General features: G+C 32.1%; 3 protein-coding genes across 4 annotated transcripts; 1 reads left to right on the plus strand and 2 right to left on the minus strand.

Annotated features, from left to right (window-relative positions):
- Positions 1–1,894: 1,894 nt before the first annotated feature.
- Positions 1,895–6,311, minus strand: LOC100791204 (leucine-rich repeat receptor-like protein kinase PXC2). Of its 2 annotated transcripts, XM_006573347.4 has the most exons (3): positions 5,717–6,311; positions 3,777–5,258; positions 1,895–3,603 (listed from the first exon to the last, which is right to left on the minus strand). In XM_006573347.4, exons 2-3 carry the CDS (start codon positions 5,246–5,248, stop codon positions 2,166–2,168), a joined length of 2,910 nt encoding a protein of 969 aa, XP_006573410.1. In that variant the 5' UTR covers positions 5,249–5,258; positions 5,717–6,311; the 3' UTR covers positions 1,895–2,165. The 2 variants fall into 2 exon arrangements, with proteins under 2 accessions (XP_006573410.1, XP_003516434.1); XM_003516386.5 differs by having other exon boundaries at positions 3,777–6,311.
- Positions 6,312–9,128: 2,817 nt separating this feature from the next.
- Positions 9,129–10,733, minus strand: LOC100500335 (protein transport protein Sec61 subunit beta). Its single transcript, XM_003516964.4, has 2 exons — positions 10,582–10,733; positions 9,129–9,549 (listed from the first exon to the last, which is right to left on the minus strand). The coding sequence occupies exon 2, from the start codon at positions 9,544–9,546 to the stop codon at positions 9,298–9,300; it is 249 nt and encodes an 82-aa protein (XP_003517012.1). The 5' UTR covers positions 9,547–9,549; positions 10,582–10,733; the 3' UTR covers positions 9,129–9,297.
- Positions 10,734–13,353: 2,620 nt separating this feature from the next.
- LOC100820284 (transcription factor UNE10) lies at positions 13,354–17,476 on the plus strand. Its single transcript, XM_041011663.1, has 6 exons — positions 13,354–13,627; positions 13,751–14,270; positions 15,248–15,352; positions 15,437–15,502; positions 16,272–16,589; positions 17,038–17,476. The coding sequence occupies exons 1-6, from the start codon at positions 13,524–13,526 to the stop codon at positions 17,122–17,124; spliced, it is 1,200 nt and encodes a 399-aa protein (XP_040867597.1). The 5' UTR covers positions 13,354–13,523; the 3' UTR covers positions 17,125–17,476.
- Positions 17,477–17,929: the final 453 nt, after the last annotated feature.

Raw genomic sequence — 17,929 nt, forward strand, 5'->3', positions numbered from 1 at the left:
AAAATGAAAATCATATTTAGTTTTTAATATAATATTAATTATTTTTTTCCACTAATAATCATATTAAATATCACTTTAGTTTTTTCATATGATATCAATGCTTAAATTAGTTTTATAAAATTATTATTCTCTTTTATCTATTTATTAATTGTTCTCATATATATAAAATAATCTAGCATGACACTTATTATGAAATAGATAAGAAATAAACAATAAATATGATAAATAATTTTTTTGAATTTTTTTCTCACAAGAATCAAATAGCTAAGGAAAAATTATTAGCAAATAATCTTTCTTGCGATTCTCTCTTTCCATATAATGTAATAAAAAGTCATTATTCAACTGAAGATACATTAACTAATTAATTAAGTAGAAAATTTAAGAAAATCATGTCCAAGTAACTTTAAAGATAATTCTAAAAATATAATATAAATTATTAACAAATTTAATATTACTAATTAAATTCTTTAATTTTTATAAAGTTGTTAAAGGGGTGGTCATATAAATTAAACTAGATAGTAATAGTTTTACAAGTCTTGTCAATTTTATAATTTTATTAGTTAAAAAATATTAAATATATCGTGTTAAATATTTTTATTTTAAATAAACAGTAAGGCTTATTTATGATTAAAAATATTCTATTTATATTTTCTTAACTAATGTAGAATATTAAATTATCATCCATCTATATTATATGTAGAAATAAAAAATAAGTATTAGAGAATTTATGATTCACCTATTTTAATTTCGCATCCAAACGATTATTATTAAATTAACTAGCAAAAACTGACATGCCAGCAAGGCAATTAAGTAAATAATTACTACTATGTTTTATTTAACAATGAGGAACCAAAAATTCTAGTCCTAGCTTTAACTCTTTAATTGTTAATAAAGCAAGCGAGTGCTTTTTCCCTTTACTTTATCTTTTTCTTTCACATTCCCTCTCTTCCCCACTATTTTTTGTAGTCGTGGCATATATGTTGATCTTGTTAGTTGTTACTCTGCGCTGTAAGTTGCTTTGTTCCCCATTTCATTTGGTTTTTCCTAAATCTCCATGTTCTTAGTTTCACGTGGAAAGAAAAAGCATGCTATATATCTTTTTTTCCCCTACCCCGTGTCCCATATTCATGTTAGACAGAACAAATAAGCACATAGTTTAACTATTATTTTTAAAAAATAATTACTTATTTTTTAGTGTAAATATTAATGTTTGTTTAAACTAAAAAAATAATTTTAAAAAAGTGTTTTTTATATAAGATTTTTTTTAAGAAGTAGATAAAATTTACTTCTTTAAAAAAGCAAAAAACTGATTATTTTAAGTAAAAATAATTTAGATAAACATATTAGAAATCATAAAATTGTTTATTTTATTTTAAAAACACTTATTTTAGGAAAAATAATCACTTGTTTTTAAAATCTTTTAAAAAATTTGACAAAAACAAGCAAATATTTTTAAAAATATAGTCAAATACACACTATCTATTTCTTAGGAGAATTTTAAATAATAAACAACTATTTTTCTAAATTTAAGCAATGCCCAACATGTATTAGTTATTAGATCATTAGATGCAATGCTAATTAATGATTTATGGTTTTTTTCCTATATTTTAATAATTGATATAAATACCACATGTATATAGTGAATGTGTATTAAACCTGAAATATACATTAGAATTCACTTCTAAATCAAGAATATATAATTGACTGAGACTTTTCTTACAGTAAGAAATAGTTGCCTGCATGTTGTTTAGTAGGGTGCATTAATTAGTTGTGTGGGCTTCGTACCAACATGAAGCTCAGTTTGTCCCAGAAGAACATAAACCAACAAAAATGCCACGAATATTCATGTATGTTTAGAAAATGCAATTCCTGCTTTGTAGGAAGAAAAAAAAAGTACGATTGAAACACCATTGTATTAGCTTCCAAACTGGTGAAGAAAAATCCAGTAGTACAACTTGAAATGATCAAAAGTAAAAAGAAAAAGGAAAAAAAAAATAGTGAAAACTCACAACAACTGAAACAACAAACAAAAGTTGTGAAAGAAATTGACTGAATATTCTTTGCATGGTTTATACTATTGTATAGCATTAAAGCAATCAAACTGGATTGTTCTTCACCAGGTATTGCAAAATATGTGTTATGTCTCAATCTCGATAACTTAAAATTCATTGTAATTCCTCTGAAGGACATTGGATCAGCTCTAATATGTTGATTACCTCAGCCATATCAGGACGGTTTGAGGGCACTTGTGATGCACAAACCAACCCCAATTTTATCACAGGAATTGCTTCCTCTGCAGCAAAATTACCCTTAAGCTTCTCATCAACACATTGCTCCACTTTGCCATCATCCAATGCACTCCTCACCTTGTCACAAAGAACAACCACATCATCCTCCATGTATTCCACAGGTCTTTTTCCTGTCACCACCTCCAAAATCAAAATTCCAAAACTATAAATGTCACACTTCTCGGTTATCTTGACCGTGCGGCAAGCGAACTCAGGAGCCATGTATCCAAGTGCACTTTGAATTTTGCTACTCAAAACACAATGGTCTAGCATTGGCAATAGCCTTACCAAGCCAAAGTCTCCTATCTTTGGTTCATCAGAACAATCTATGAAAACATTGGTTGATTTTAGATTATAGTGAATTAACTCCATTTGGTGCAAATAGGCCAACCCTTTTGCCATTCCAAGAATGATCTTGAACCTTTGTCTCCAAGAAAGCAAATTTTTGCTGCTATCATCATCGTGTAGAAGCTTTTGCAAACTCCCTCTGGCTAGGTACTCATAAATTAGGAGCTGCAAGGATGGAGTCCAATAATAACCTTCAAGTGCCACAAGATTTTGATGCTTGATCTTCCCAAGCATTTTAACTTCCCTCTCAAAGTCTTCTTGAGACTTGGTCAAAGTGGACACTGTAAGCTTCTTGATTGCAACACAATGACCATCTCTAAGGACAGTGCAATAAACAACTCCAAATCCTCCACGGCCTATTTCACTGTCTTTGTTAAGAATATTATGAGCACCATCAACAAATTCAGCATCGCCGGAAAACATCACAAGCTTGCCATAGTTTGGATCATTCGCGGGTGAACCGCTATAGTCCTCACCACCAGAGAACACAAATGGAGCAGCAGAAGATAACATTGAAGACCTTGCATGGATATTTAGGACAGTAACAACCACCACACCAATGACAATAAAAATAGCAGCACCAATGGCAATAATGACAGAGATGCTGAGCATCATCTTATGATGATTGTTTTGTAAGGAAGAGCCAGAGTTGGAGTAAGAAGAGTTGGGGTTTAGGACAATAGGCTTTGGATGAACAGAAGGGCAAGAGTGATTAACAACTGAACCACATAACAATGGATTACCAGAGACAGATAAAGGAGAGATTGTATTGAAGAAACCACCCACTGGTAGCTCACCTTGAAGGCGGTTGTATGAAACATTAAATGAGAAAAGGTTGGAAAGATTTGTCAGCTCCTTTGGTAAGCTTCCAGAGAGTTCATTCCATGAGAAATCTGCATACTGAAGATTGGTTAGGTTTGCAATGGCCGAAGGGATTGAACCAATAAGCTTGTTGTGAGAAAGATTCCTGTACCATTCCATTGAAATGCACAAAGAAAACAAATAATTAGAAAGTTAAATGTAGACTCTTAAACACTATGAGATTTCACTACTAAAATAGAACCAAGGAAATTTTTTTCAAACAAATTATGTTATGAAGAATAAAGCATGAAAGATGTCAGCTATGGGAGAGGAGCTTACAGAAATGTTAGCTCTGAACACTTCTCAATTTGGGCTGGAATTCTCCCTCCTAAAAAGTTCTTTTGTAGCCTCATTTCACTGAGTGAAATTGCCCCTTCTACTTCAGAAGGAATGCTTCCATTAAGCTTGTTGTCACTCAAATCAAGAATGTACAATGATTTAAGTTCTCCAATACTCATAGGAATAGACCCTGAGATATTATTGGTGGACAAATTCAAGACTTGCAAGCTACTAAGACCTCCAATTCCAGATGGAAGTTGGCCAAAAAATGCATTTGATGACAAATCCAAAACCTGGAGGCCATGAAAAGATACAGGAATGGAAGTAAGTGAGGGATAATTGCTCTCACTAAACCTATTTCCTGAAAGAGAGACACTTTGTAAGCCCATCCTGAATATCCATGAAGGAAGATGGCCTGCCAAGTGATTGTGGCTGATGTCAAGAGTCAAAAGCTTAATGCAGTTTACCATTAACTCTGGCAGGTTTCCTGTGATCTGATTCCTTGACAGATTCAACCTACTCAGCAAGTCAAGATTTCCAATTGACTTTGGAATCCAACCAGAAAATCTGTTTGCAGAAAGATCCAATACCTCTAGACTTTTCATTTCTCCAATCCAGTGTGGAATGCCACCAGTGAATGAATTTCCTTGCAAGCTAAGGAATGTGCATGAGGTGAGTTTTTGCATTGACTCAGGAAGTCTCCCAGAAATAGAATTATCACTGAAATCAACCAACTTCAAGAGCAAGCAGTCTCCAATATGCTCAGGAACCCTACCAGTGAAGTGGTTACTCCCTAGCCTCAACTCCCTCAAATCAATCAGATTCTGAATTCCTTCAGGAATCTCTCCCTCCAGAAAGTTGTTTGAAAGATCAATTGACTGTAGCCCCCTCAAAAACCACATTCCAGATGGCAATTCCCCATGTAGCTGGTTAGAGGAAAAGTTCACAACTGCCAATGAATAGCATGAGCTCAAAGAATCAGGAATCTTACCTGTGAGGTTGTTGTTGGCAAATGAAACTACTCTTAGAGACCAACATTGCTGGAAAATCCCATCAGGGATTGGTCCATAGAGGTTGTTCTCACTCAAATCAACAACTTGTAAATCACCAATGCTGAGAAGATCAGGAGCTATGGTCCCTGTGAAGTTGTTCCTTGAGAGAGACAGAATCTGAAGAAACTGCAGTCTCAAAAGGCCCCTATCAATGTGGCCAGAAAGAGAAAATCCATCAAGAACAAGAGAAGATACCCTATTGTTTGCAAGGTCACATTTGACACCAACCCAATTGCAAGGACTATAATCATCTTCATTCCACGTAGAGAGTTTTCCTTTTGGGTCTTCTAGGCCAGCCTTGAACACAATCAACCCCAACACATCATCGTTGAAAGAAGAAAGGTCTATTGAGATCACTAGGATTGGACCCAAAAGAACAAGAGACACTGATAGGAGTAGGATGAGTTGCACTTGCTTCATCAGAGTATATCTAGAATGTAGAAATGCATTCAGTGGAGCTCTTCATGAATTTTGGAAAAAAAGTTACTATTTTTCTTACAAGAACACTGAAATTCCATTTGCTTACATACGGTAGAAAAAGGTTGGCGGGTCCCAACAAAGCATAGTGCATAAACCAAAAGGAAAACAAACAACCACCTTGTCACGCACCACAAGTATAAGAAAGTTTCAAATGCAAGAAAATATAATGAGAGAGAGAGAGAGAGCGTCACAAAGGTGCTAGTGTTCTCATGCTACTGCTACAGTAGCAGTGTAGAAAGAAAGGACATAAAAAAGTGAGAGGAGTAACAATCAAATCCTCGGTGGATATAAACAAAAAGAGCAGTAAAAAACAAACAAAGGAATAGACTAGACAGTAGTAACCATGTGAGGGTGAAATAAAAAAGAGAAAGAGAACAAAACAAAGTAAAGCAACTTCAGCAAACTCACTTTCTGCTTTTCAAACTTCAGAATTTCCAAGGCTGAATGGTGATCATTGCACTCACAGAGGAGCAGAAGAAGCTTTGAATATTTATTCAAGTGGGGTGACACCACTGTTTTTAGAAAGGGGGAAAAAAGAGCTAGTAGTTTGGAGAAGAAGTGCATGCACTGAAATTACACAAGCAAATCAGAAACAAAAGACCATACTGTACTCTGTGATATGGTGAAGGAAAAACGTGGAAGCCTTCTTGAGAGTGCAAGATCCGTGTGATATGAATAAAACAGTGGTTCAGGCCTTGAGGGTGTGGTTGAGACTTGTGAACTAAAGTTGGAACATAAAAGAATTTGTTTTTGACTGTGGTTTATAGAAGATGCTAAAAAAAGAACATGGATAAGGAACAGAACTAAGAGTAAGGAACTGAGAGAAGCCAGAGAGTTTGAAAGAGAAAATGAGTATAAAAAATCATGGTTTAGTTCTTGTTCAACTACCACTTCTTCGTGTTCTTCTTGTTGTGGTTCTGAAAAAGAGAGTAAAGTGAGAGATTTTAAAGGGAAAAGAGAGAAAGAGAGAGAGAGAGAGAGGGTGACAGAAGAGAAGCTTTTTTGCTATTGTGTGCTTTGGCATGGCCTATGGGGAGAGTTGCTATGGTGTGCATGGCGTGGCAAATGGCTCTGTGGGTCAAACCGGAATCATGGGTGTGAACAAGATTGTTGCGCTTTTGTGACAACTTTTTCATCTGACGTGGTTAGGACGCATGATTATGATCCACCTTGTTCAAAACATTTTGCAAGAGGGGGTAAGGAGAAAGTTAAATTAAAGAAAAGAAAAAAATTGAAAGCATCTCCAACAGTGAACATTGGTGCAAGTTGTTAACTCTTTTTTTCTTTAGTACTACAATGTTACATCAATTTAAAGAATTTTAGCAACTTTTCAATTCAATTGTACAACTTTTTAAGAACTAAAATGAGTCTTACAATACCTCTATAATGGGTTCTAAAGAATTGTTATTTATCTTCTTTCAATCATCAACTCAGTTATTTAAGAAGCTCTACGAGAATTAGTTATATTAAGTAAATAATTAAAAATTCAATAAAATATAAAATAAATTCACATAATACTACCAAACGATTTGATTAGTTAACTATAATTTTTTCAACTTAAACAATGATGCTAAATTCAAACTTAAATATGAAGTTGTTGTAACTAAGAATTAATTTTATTGAATAAAAAAGTTAAAACATTCAATTGAAATATAAATTTCATTTGTGCAATACATGTGAATTAGTCTAACCAAACATGGATTTAGCTACACATGAATGTTCTAACATAACTAATACACTTCAGTTTGAGCCTAAAAATATTTTATCTTAATCAATAATCTTGAGTTTGAGCTCAGATATACAATTGTGTTGAAAACTTGAAATTAAAAATTTGTTACTCATAATAATCTCTTGAGAATGGTTATTTTTCATAAAAGATACATGTGATTTTTACCAAAATAATATTAAATTTAAGGAATAAATATTATAATTTTACTTATTTAAAATAACAATGATATTTTTATTTTTAACTTCTCACATTGAGAAATACTAAAACGTTCAAAACACTATGAACGAATTAAATAAGAATGATGCACTGTGTATTTCTTCAAAGACTCTTGTAGGATGTTTTTAATTCGTTACAACTCTTTACTTTTAGAAACTATGCAAGGAAGAGTTTTTGTCTGTCAACATTTATTTATCATAATTTGAGAAACTTTTATGATGAGTTCGTTGTAGTCTCTTAAGCTATTGATGGTAGCAACAAGTACTGATATTCAGAGTATGGATTCAAGGGAACTGTATCTATCAAAGTGTGTACAGTTACGGCATAATACTACTGAAGATGTTCACAAGAAGGAAACCAACAAACGAAAGTGGTTCAATGGAATCAATGCGTCATGCAATAAAGTGATAGATTCCAGATTATTGAAAGGAGGCAACCCATTGAAGGTATAAAAACAAGAGTGCAGTCTGTTGAGGTTGACCTTGAATTGTAGGTAAGATTTATCTGACGCTGAATTAGTAATAGATGGCTTTGGATCGCTAAACAAAATGAAATTTTTGCATATGCAAAAAAATGATAATAGAAGAACAATGAACAAATGATAGATGTGATAGAAAATGAAGAGAAAGATGTTTAAGATGCCAACTAAATTTATATCAGTATTTTGAAATTATGACAAATTTCCATGTTTATTTCATTACTCACTGCCACATGCATGCCATGAGTTTACAAGTTGCTTTTGCTTAGTCAGAATCTTGGGCTCTGTTCTGAGCATTAAATAAGAAATAACAAGGAAATTACGCTCCTCGTTGATTCGTGTACACGAGGAACACCTTCAGCCCTAGAGCTAGAAGAAAAGGTTGGTAAAAGCTAGTAATTCAGTTCAGCTATGCATTGATCTTGTACAAATCAAAGGAGAACAAAATATAAAAGTCAATCTGGTCGGCATATATAGTTTTTTCAAGGTCAAAAATCAATATTCCTGAAAACTAAAACTATGAATCCTAATTATTATGAGTCTCAAAAATAAATAAAATTTATTTAGTTAATCATTATAATGTTAAGATAAATTTTCTAAAAATAAAAAAATTACACAATATTTATACCACATTAAACAATTTACTCTTATACTACATTAAGCAATTTACTCCCTTGATTCCTAATTATAAAAACCTTTCAACTAATTGATATCTCTTAATGTATGTAAAAATTAGAAAAAAATTCTTATAAAAAGAAACAAATAAATCTCTAAAGAAGGTCTTATAATTAGAAACAAAGGAATTAATAGAGTAAAATATTTTACTACAGTAAAAAAAATTAATCAAAAAAATAAGATTCATACCTCTCTTAAGTTTTCTTGAAAAATTGAATAAAAAATATTTTTAGTAAACATCATTTCCTAGTTATGTAAAATCATGTTTCTTAGGAATAAATACGGTTTGTTTAATTGACTAATAGAAAATTTTAGATAAGTTTCCTAAATATAAGAGTTCCATATATTTTTAGTGATTATTTTAATTATATTTAACACTATAATTTATTAAAGAATAACATAATATTTTTACTAAAAGAAAAATTAAACTTAAAAAATAAGATTTTCAACTTACCCATGAAAAAGTTTTCATGAAAAACAAATTAAAAAATATTTTCAAAAAACATAAATCCTTTCCCATGAATGTTATTTTTTTAAAATAAATATCATAAAAATTTTCACGAATGTTATTTTTTTAAAATACACATATCATAAAAGTTTCCTAAACTATGATTCTAGAAAACCAAAAATTTCTCTTCTACCAAAATTGCCCTGTTTTCACCTTTAAGTTAAGGTACTAAAGGAAACTAAAACATATTTCACCAAGTGCAACGACAAGAGGATGCAACAGAAAGATATTTTTCAACTGTTTAACTTAAAAAACATAGCAGAGGATTGTACCGAAAAACAAAAGCAAAGGAAGGGTTGGTTCCAGCAGCAGAAAATCTAAATTTCATATCAGAGACTGTGTATTGAAAATCCAAAAATGGACCTAACATCTTGATCTATTTCCTAAGCCTCCCTACGCACAAAGTACAGCTTGCCCATCACATGAAGGATGGCAACAAATGCTATAAAGCCAATGCTCATTACAAGAACCACATTTGGGGAGATCTTGAGTCCAGGGGCATCATCAGTGTAAAATTGGAGCATAGTTCCAGCTGCTCCTCCAGAGGCCGCACCACCGGTTGTTCTCCTTCTCCTCATGCTGGCAGTAGCTGCTGCACTTCCTCTCGGGGGAGCTGTTCCACCTAAAGCCATTTTCTGAAACACACATTTCATACATTAAGAATCTTAAATCAACACCAACATAAAAAACATCAACAGTTCAACACTACATTACACATCACCCTTCCAGAAGATAACTGGAAGGAAAAGCTCAAGTACTAAACTCTCAAATGAATGAAATAGCAATGCATAATATAGACTCATGAACAAAAGAAATCAAGAGTTGGCATGTATACATTTGATTGTAATATCTTATCCTTTTCTCTTCAAGTTCATTAATTTAAAAAAGGGAAAAACTTAGACACAATTCCATAAGTGTTTTTGGTGTTGTTCTCCAATCATAATTGGAGTTTCTATTAACAAAACAAAGGTTCGCATGAAAGGTCAACAGAGATTACTGAGGTGAAACTCCAACTCTGATTGAAAAACAGCACTACAAGCACCTATGGAACTGCATCTAAGTTTTATCCTTTAAGAAACTCCATCCATTCAGCCCCATTACATCTTCTATGAATGAATTAATGAACAAGTGCATATGCAAATCCAACCAAAACTACGGATCATGAACCTAATTACTTAACATTATCAACAAAAATTAAAATCCACGATCTGGAAACCCTAGTCTTCTCTACAGCACAACCCTACCTAGATCCAAAAACAAACAATCAATTTTGCCTAATCGGTGCACCCCTCTATTAAACAATCAAAAACCTAAAAACAAACATTTCAACTGCAACGATAGAGAAAACCTCAAGCAATAAAAAAAAAGTAAAACAAAAATTGGATCCACAACATCATAGTTCAATTACAACAAAAGCTAGCGGGATCATTCAGGATCGAAACACGGAAACCAAAATTCAAAATAAATCCAAGCAATTTAACAGAAGGAACAATTCAAATCGTAGAAACACCAAAATCACATTTCAAAAATTCAATCACATGCAAAAGAAATCATCGAAGAAAGATCGTGTATACAAATCTTCAGTTTCAGAACCCTAAAATTTTAGGGAAAAACATCAGATCTGTGATCAGCAGTTATAATAATCTAAGGCAATGAGAAGAAAGAACCTGAATGCGAAGTTCCGCTTAGTGAGATTCGTCGGTGTCGCAGATTCGAGAGAGGGAAACTCGCCGGAAATTTAGAACTCCGTTTAAACGTGTACAACTTGTTTCTTCTTATTATCGCTTTTTTATATATAATCGATAATCGAAGACGAATTTGACTTGCTTTAGTCCACGTGAAAACAACCAATCACGCTTTGCCATGTCATCATAGCTTGCAAATATCATCTTCATGTGTTGAATTGTGGTTTTGGGTCAAGTTGATGGGCCAGTAAAGTTGGATTTTTACTACTATCGTTACTTGTTGTGGCCCAATTATTTCTGCTTAAGCAATGCATTGGGTTATTTCACTCTTCAATTGCAAAGTAGAAATATGGGTGGAAATAGGCTAGGCCGGCCTATAGGGGCTTACGTCCTGGTCTATAAAGTCTGGTCTGACCTGACCTATTTAATTAAAAGGCTAGGACCAAACTTTTTTAAAAGCCTATTAAATTAAATAGACCAGTTTTAGGTTCCTTTTTCTATTCCTATTAGGTTTTCTTTTTCTTTTATTACGTTCATATATTCTAGACCAAATAAAAATCATATCCTATCATATCTTGTTACATTCCTATAAAAAATCATATCCTATTATGTTTCTATACAAAAATCATATCTTTTTTTTTATCAGGTTTCCTTTTTTTTTAACTTTCCTATTACATTCTTAAGCAAACAAAAATTATATCCTTTTCGTTTCCTTTTCCTATTACGTTTTTGTTTTTCTCTCTGTTGAAGTAAAATAGAGAACACAACAAACAAAAACTAGAGAGCAAACAAGAATCGTATCCTTTTCCAAGCTTTGATAAAGGTAAAACTTCAAAACCTTGCCATTTTTTCTTTCATCTTGTTATTTTTTTTTTTGTTGGTAAAAACAACTAGGAATATTAAAGATTTAATGTGAAGAAGGCTTTTAAATAGACTACCAGGTCAGGCTAAGCTTTTAAAAAGGTTAGGTCGAGCCAAAATAAAAGTCTTTGATAGGCTATAGGTCAGGCTCATGTCTCAAAAATTAATCGTAGGCTAGGCTCAGACCTTTTAAAGCTTAGTCTGACCTGGCCTATTCCCACCCCTAAGTAGAAGTAGGAAGTTTCTATATACAGTTCCCATGTTTACTTACGCACTCCCCCTTCCCTTCTATTTTCCTAAACTACCCTCTTAAGCACACTCCCTCTCAAATGTAGCAAGAGCGTCTCGACCTGCAAAACAAAGACGGTTGCATTATCCACAGAGACATCCATGTCTTAAATTCCTTAACACACCATAAATCTCCAATACAATAAAAGAAATTATGGGATGCATAATAATCATCATCAATTCATCATAATGATAAAAGCAAAGGACATAGACATATGATTTGTATTTTGGATCATAGACAGACACAAACAAGTTAAAGACCTATAAGAAAAGAAAGAGGGCAAAGGAAAATTGCAAACAACCCAACCCTTCCCTTCTTTTTGGAAGAAAAATGAACTACACCATCCGAGGCCAAATGCCTTGAAGGGATAGATTCAACATCTTCACCACATGTTGTTGCGTCCATGGATGCATCAAGTAGAGGAACTAGTACGGGATATGTTTACAAGGTGTTTTTATTCGGAAAAATAGACCATGGGAGTGTGTAAAGGAGGGTATTTTAGGAAAATTACAAAAACAGGGGGAAATGGGAGTGTATAAATAAAAAGAGAGTGTAAATAATAACTCCAATTAACTGCATGTTCCCATCATGTTTTTATCCATTAGCATTTTTTTATCCATACAAATCAAAAAAGACAATAGCTAATAGATTTAAAATAACTCATCCATTTTTATTTAACTAACTAAACTAGATCATCTTAATCTCACCTTAGCATGTAACTGCGATAAATAATGATTAACAAGCAACAACTATTTTGTATCTTTGTAAATTCTATACTAGATTAAATGATAAAGTTATTGACACAAGTGATTTAACACTTGAGTTCCTTAACTATGATTTGAGATTTAATTTTCAGCTTGGATATTAAGTTGCAACTAAAAATAGTACTTTACCAAAATGGATGGAAAGATATTAGTTGAATGTCAAATAAAAAACACCATATACTCCCTAGTTATATAAAAAAAGATGTCAATATTATAGTATAATTATTAGTATTTTCTATCTTTTGTAAATAAAAATCAAGCATTTTAATATTTTTGAAAAATATTACATGATGTATGAAAAAATAAAGTTAAATAATTTTGAGTTTCATTTCTGGAAAATATTAATAAATATTGATAAGTTAAAACTTTGAATATAAATATAAATGAAAAATAAAATATAAATATAAATATTCTCATACTTCACTTTTAACTCTTTTTCTTCTTTATTTATTTTCACTTTTCTAATTCACAAATCCAAAAACAAGCTTATGAATGTATACACACCAAACTAGTGAACTACTATGTTTATTTATATAAGAAAAAGTTTAATTTTCATGCAGTGTCTTTATAATATTTTTTATAGTATTAGAAACAATTTTTAACTTGACTTTTAAAGTAACTATTTAAAGTAATAAAGTTATAAAATATGACGATTTATAATTGAATATTACAATATAAAATTAATATAACATTCTAATTTCTAAAACTTAATTTTTATACTTGTGGTAGTATAATAAGTTCTACACTATTATTACATGTATAATTGAATATGACATTGTAAAAATCTAATTTATTCTAAATTAAAATATGCACTTTCACGCCTCTCCAATAATTGTGTCCCAAATAAAAACAAATGGCTCTTATATAATGAAAGCCCATCCTGCAATCATCCTACAAGTCTACAACAACACATCAACGGTTTCCTCACTCCTCTGTATCCCATTCCTCTCCAACACACTAACAAAGCACAACCCCCACCTTCGCCATATACACCACAATCAATTTCTGAAATGAGTCAACGTGTCCCTAACTGCGATGTGGACGACAGCAACATTCCCACAGCATCAAAATTCCCTCTTCCCAATTTCAATTTCATATCCCATGAAGTCCCAATGTAATCAATCTCTCTATTTGTTTCATATATTATTATTCTCTTTTAGAATACACAATTGTTTCACTGTGATATTATAGTTGCTAAGGTGAAGGTTAATTTTTGAAATTTGATCCTTATATACAGGTTGGGCTACCAAGTTGGGGAACTACCATGCAAAAAGGGACAACCTTCGACGTACGAAGGCAGCAACGGGAACCTAACTACATGGGACAAACCTCGTACAAGTGGTGGTACCTTGGAGTCCATAGTTAACCAACATGTCAGCGAAAACTGCTATAAATTGGTTGCTATGGACGCATTAGTGCCCTGTTCGAAACAGGGCACACGCAAGGCAGTGGAGTCGGGAAGGCTTGGTGCGTGCCGAGAAAGTAGTTCCACGCGCGTGGCGTCGCGTGCCAGGGTGGCGGCGCAGGAGGAAGTGGGGAAACGCGCTGGGATGGTGGCGCGTTTGCCTACAACGCTAGAATTGAGTGGCTGCAAGGATTGGAGCGTGAGTGGTAGTGAAACTTGTCGTAGGGAATTGAGTGTGACTTTCAATTCTGCCACCACGGGTTCGCCGGAAAACACCACTAGCGCCGGCAGACAGTGCACCGGGACCACTACCAACGACGACCGTGATTCCATCAGCCACCTTATATCTCAGGTAAGGCTCTTGATATAATTCTACTTTGTATTTGACTTAGTTCATAGTTTGTGAGTAAAAATCATCAATTTAACTTTTAGAATTATAAAAATATCATTTCAATACTAAAATTATACAAAAACAGTTATTTCCATGATTTTATTGATTTAAATGATATTTTTATAATTTCAAATTAGTAGTTTAATTTCACTCAAATCATTACAATTACCGCTTAATGACTTAAATATTTTTTTCATTCATGTAAATGTGTCATTTCTTTTCTTGTAGTTTTTGTGGTTTTTTTTTTAGTTCAAACTTCTCGTTTTGTTTTCCTTCTTCTAATTAGTTAACATTACAAAATTGCTTACATGGGAATCATTTTTTTTAAGGGACAACAACATAAAGGTTTAAATATTGTACATTAAAGATAGTATAATTAAATAAAGCTTCTTTCCTAATAGGTGTTCTTAATATTAAAGCATTAATTAAAAAGAAAAAATATTTATTATGAAAATCATAAAAAATATAAAAAATTATATGAACAGTCTAATTTTACATATCTCAGTGAATTTTTTTTAATTACTTAATCAATATCCTAAATAATTGATTTACAACATAAAAAAAAAACTCATGTATATGTGATAAGATATTCTATATGAATTAGTTATATATAAACCAACCATATTCATATATTATATAAAATAACTAATATTTTATATCTAAAATTGTTCTTCAATAGGGATTAAAAAGTAAGCGTACTTATTAACATTTTTCTTAAATAAACTATTGTATTTGAATGTTATTTTTTTACCTACTTTAATTTATTACCTTTTGAAAAACTATGTTTTTTCAGAATTAATCCGAAAGAATCATACACAACATCGTGAAGATACTTAAAGTAGATTTGTAACAGAATTTAAATGGGTTTTATTCAATGACACTCCTGCATTTTATGCTAATTTAATCTGGTGATTTCTTTTATGTGATGGACATTTTAGAGCGAGGTACCGGATGAGGATTACATGGCAGCAAAAGTTGAAAGATCATCTGGGTCCAACAAAAGAATCAAAGCTAATTCAGTTGTGCACAACCAATCTGAAAGGGTTACGTGACTTGTGCAAGCATCATTTCTATGTATTTTATCAAGAATTTGTAGATCATTGATTCTCTATGTCTTTGCTTTTCAGAGAAGAAGGGATAAGATCAACCAAAGAATGAAGGAATTGCAAAAGCTGGTCCCAAATTCCAGTAAGGTAAAGAAGAATATATAGTTGTAACTGAGCCAGGATTTTGGTACAAAATTATGTTCCCAGTCTTTTTTCAAATTCTCTATTATGTGAGAAATAGTGGCCATACGTAACATGATACGTAACATGATAAAGCTGCAACATTGAGATCCTCCTTAATTTCTTTCCCTGGTCACCAATTAATTAATCTGTAGTGGTCCCTGAGGATACAATGCCATGAACCCCAGATCACATCGCATCTCCTTATAATGTTTCCTTTTGTGTTTAGATAGGATTGAATTGGCCTAGCTTCTCATAAAGCAAACGCCCTTCAGAAATCAAAAGGAATCCTTTTATATCTCTTTGAAGAACTTCTTAAAGGAATATGTGCCTGAAGGAAAAAATTCAGTTTACATCTTTAATTAAGTTTTCGTGAAATAAAAAGGTTTCAATTTTTTTATCAATAAATAAATGTTAATCTGTTAACTTTGTTAAAAATATTAATTGGAGGATTCCAACTTGTGATTTTTTTTCTCTTCTCCCTTTACCCTACTCCAATAATTGGATCAATCTTATATCTCCAAAAAATAATTAGCCTCTATATCTACACTCAGCATTAGAGAGAAATTTTGCCGTCTATAATAATAGTTTTGTTTGACTTGAGTAGGATTATTTTCAACAAAGAATAAACATATGATCTATTAGAATAAAAAAAATTAATTATATATATATGCCATATATATAATTTTACCATATTGATAATGAGAGCTTTTTTATTCTCTTGTTTATGTTGCAGACCGATAAAGCTTCGATGCTAGATGAGGTGATCCAATATATGAAGCAATTGCAAGCCCAAGTGCAAATGATGAATTGGATGAAAATGTACACCACCATGATGCTGCCAATTACCATGCAGCAACAACAACAACAACTTAAAATGTCTATGATGATGGCTCAGATGGGCATGGGCATGGGGATGGGCATGGGAATGAATAAGGATATGGTTATGAATATGAACAGCATGAACATTCCCGGCATTCCCCCTATGCTCCCCTTTCCCCCCTTCATGCCTATGGTCTCATGTGGTGATCAATTACAAGGAACACCAGAGAAGGTAAATGCCCTTTAATTACAGTTTTTTTTTTTTGCATTCCAGATAGAGTGCAGGTTGTTACATTCTTTAAAAATGACTACTATATGTCATGATCTTGCTAACTATCACTGTGTCATCTTGTTAATTAGAATACTTACATTTGATTTAGGTATGATATTGTTAATAGATTATATATAATCACAGGTATTTTGGCTGCTCTTTAGAGCAATGCAATTTATTATTTAAAAATACATGTATGGTTTATTATTTAAAAATACATGTATGTTAAGAAACCTTTACAATAAAGGTATAGAATATATATTTTTTTTTTATCATTAAGGTATATATGTGTTTTAGCTTATATGATAATAGTGTAATTATTGAGTTACTTTTTACATATAATAAGTAATTCCTATGAGTTATATATAAAATTAGTGATTGCTAAAAAGGATTAACTGCATGCATGCAGTCCGTGACCATGGATGCATACAGTAAGATGGCTTCCCTGTATGATCAGCAGCTGTTTCATCCTCCAGCTTCTAGTTCCAAGAACTGAGCTCTTCGTGTTGGTCTACCTTCCTCACAATATGATAAGAAATAAATTAATTAAGAGTGTGCATGTGTGTATATTTTTGGTGAGAAAGATTGAAGTGTGGAGAGCCAACAGCTTTTTTTTTTTTTTATCAGCATAATAAAATGTAATTTCATTCAAAGAGACAAGCAAAATAAAATGTAATTTCTTTGTACCAATACAAATAAGATGTTTGGAAATGTACATTATTAGATTAGATGTGGTCACTCCCCTTCTGTTCACTGTCAGTCTTTTACCACTATAATTAATGTGCTAATGTAGGGTGTATATATAATATATATTGTTGTTCTAATCATTCAAAGTGCAAATGTTTGTGTTTCATTAAATAGCTAGCATGTGTTTTGATTCAAATTCTATCCCTTTTCTTTTTCGTTAGTATATTTTTTTCTTATTATTTTACTGCGTATCATTGGTCAAGTGCGATATCTTGGTAGTCGTCAGTCAAGATTTATTTCTTCATTCCATGTCCGGTAGACTTGGAGATTTATGCATTTGTTACCAACAACATTGTATCTCTGAACATTTGAACCTCTTGAAAATTGGAGTTTATTGGAAATAGATATTGATTTATAGGTCATTCCATTATTATACCAGAAAAAGTTATTATACTTCTAATTAATGATTTATAAGTAGATTTGACTATCAAGGGTCATCTACTTTTCATTAAGTCATTCCATTATTGTACGTCTATAGCTAGAGACAAACAACATGAAAATAAAAGTTCTAATTATCACATTTTATTATAATTATTAGACATGGAGAAAAAAAT

The sequence above is a fragment of the Glycine max genome, chromosome 1, assembly GCF_000004515.6.
Source record: "Glycine max cultivar Williams 82 chromosome 1, Glycine_max_v4.0, whole genome shotgun sequence".
NCBI lineage: Eukaryota > Viridiplantae > Streptophyta > Magnoliopsida > Fabales > Fabaceae > Glycine > Glycine max.

What these genes read in the sequence shown, in the direction of transcription:
- LOC100791204 (XM_006573347.4), bottom strand. Translation starts at nt 5,248, where the DNA reads ATGAAGCAAGTGCAACTCATCCTACTCCTATCAGTGTCTCTTGTTCTT. An exon ending in TGTTCAGAGCTAACATTTCT is followed by an intron (nt 3,604 to 3,776) that starts GTAAGCTCCTCT and finishes GGAATGGTACAG; the next exon opens with GAATCTTTCTCACAACAAGC.
- LOC100500335 (XM_003516964.4), bottom strand. Translation starts at nt 9,546, where the DNA reads ATGGCTTTAGGTGGAACAGCTCCCCCGAGAGGAAGTGCAGCAGCTACT.
- LOC100820284 (XM_041011663.1), top strand. Translation starts at nt 13,524, where the DNA reads ATGAGTCAACGTGTCCCTAACTGCGATGTGGACGACAGCAACATTCCC. An exon ending in TCAGCCACCTTATATCTCAG is followed by an intron (nt 14,271 to 15,247) that starts GTAAGGCTCTTG and finishes TGGACATTTTAG; the next exon opens with AGCGAGGTACCGGATGAGGA. An exon ending in TACAAGGAACACCAGAGAAG is followed by an intron (nt 16,590 to 17,037) that starts GTAAATGCCCTT and finishes GCATGCATGCAG; the next exon opens with TCCGTGACCATGGATGCATA.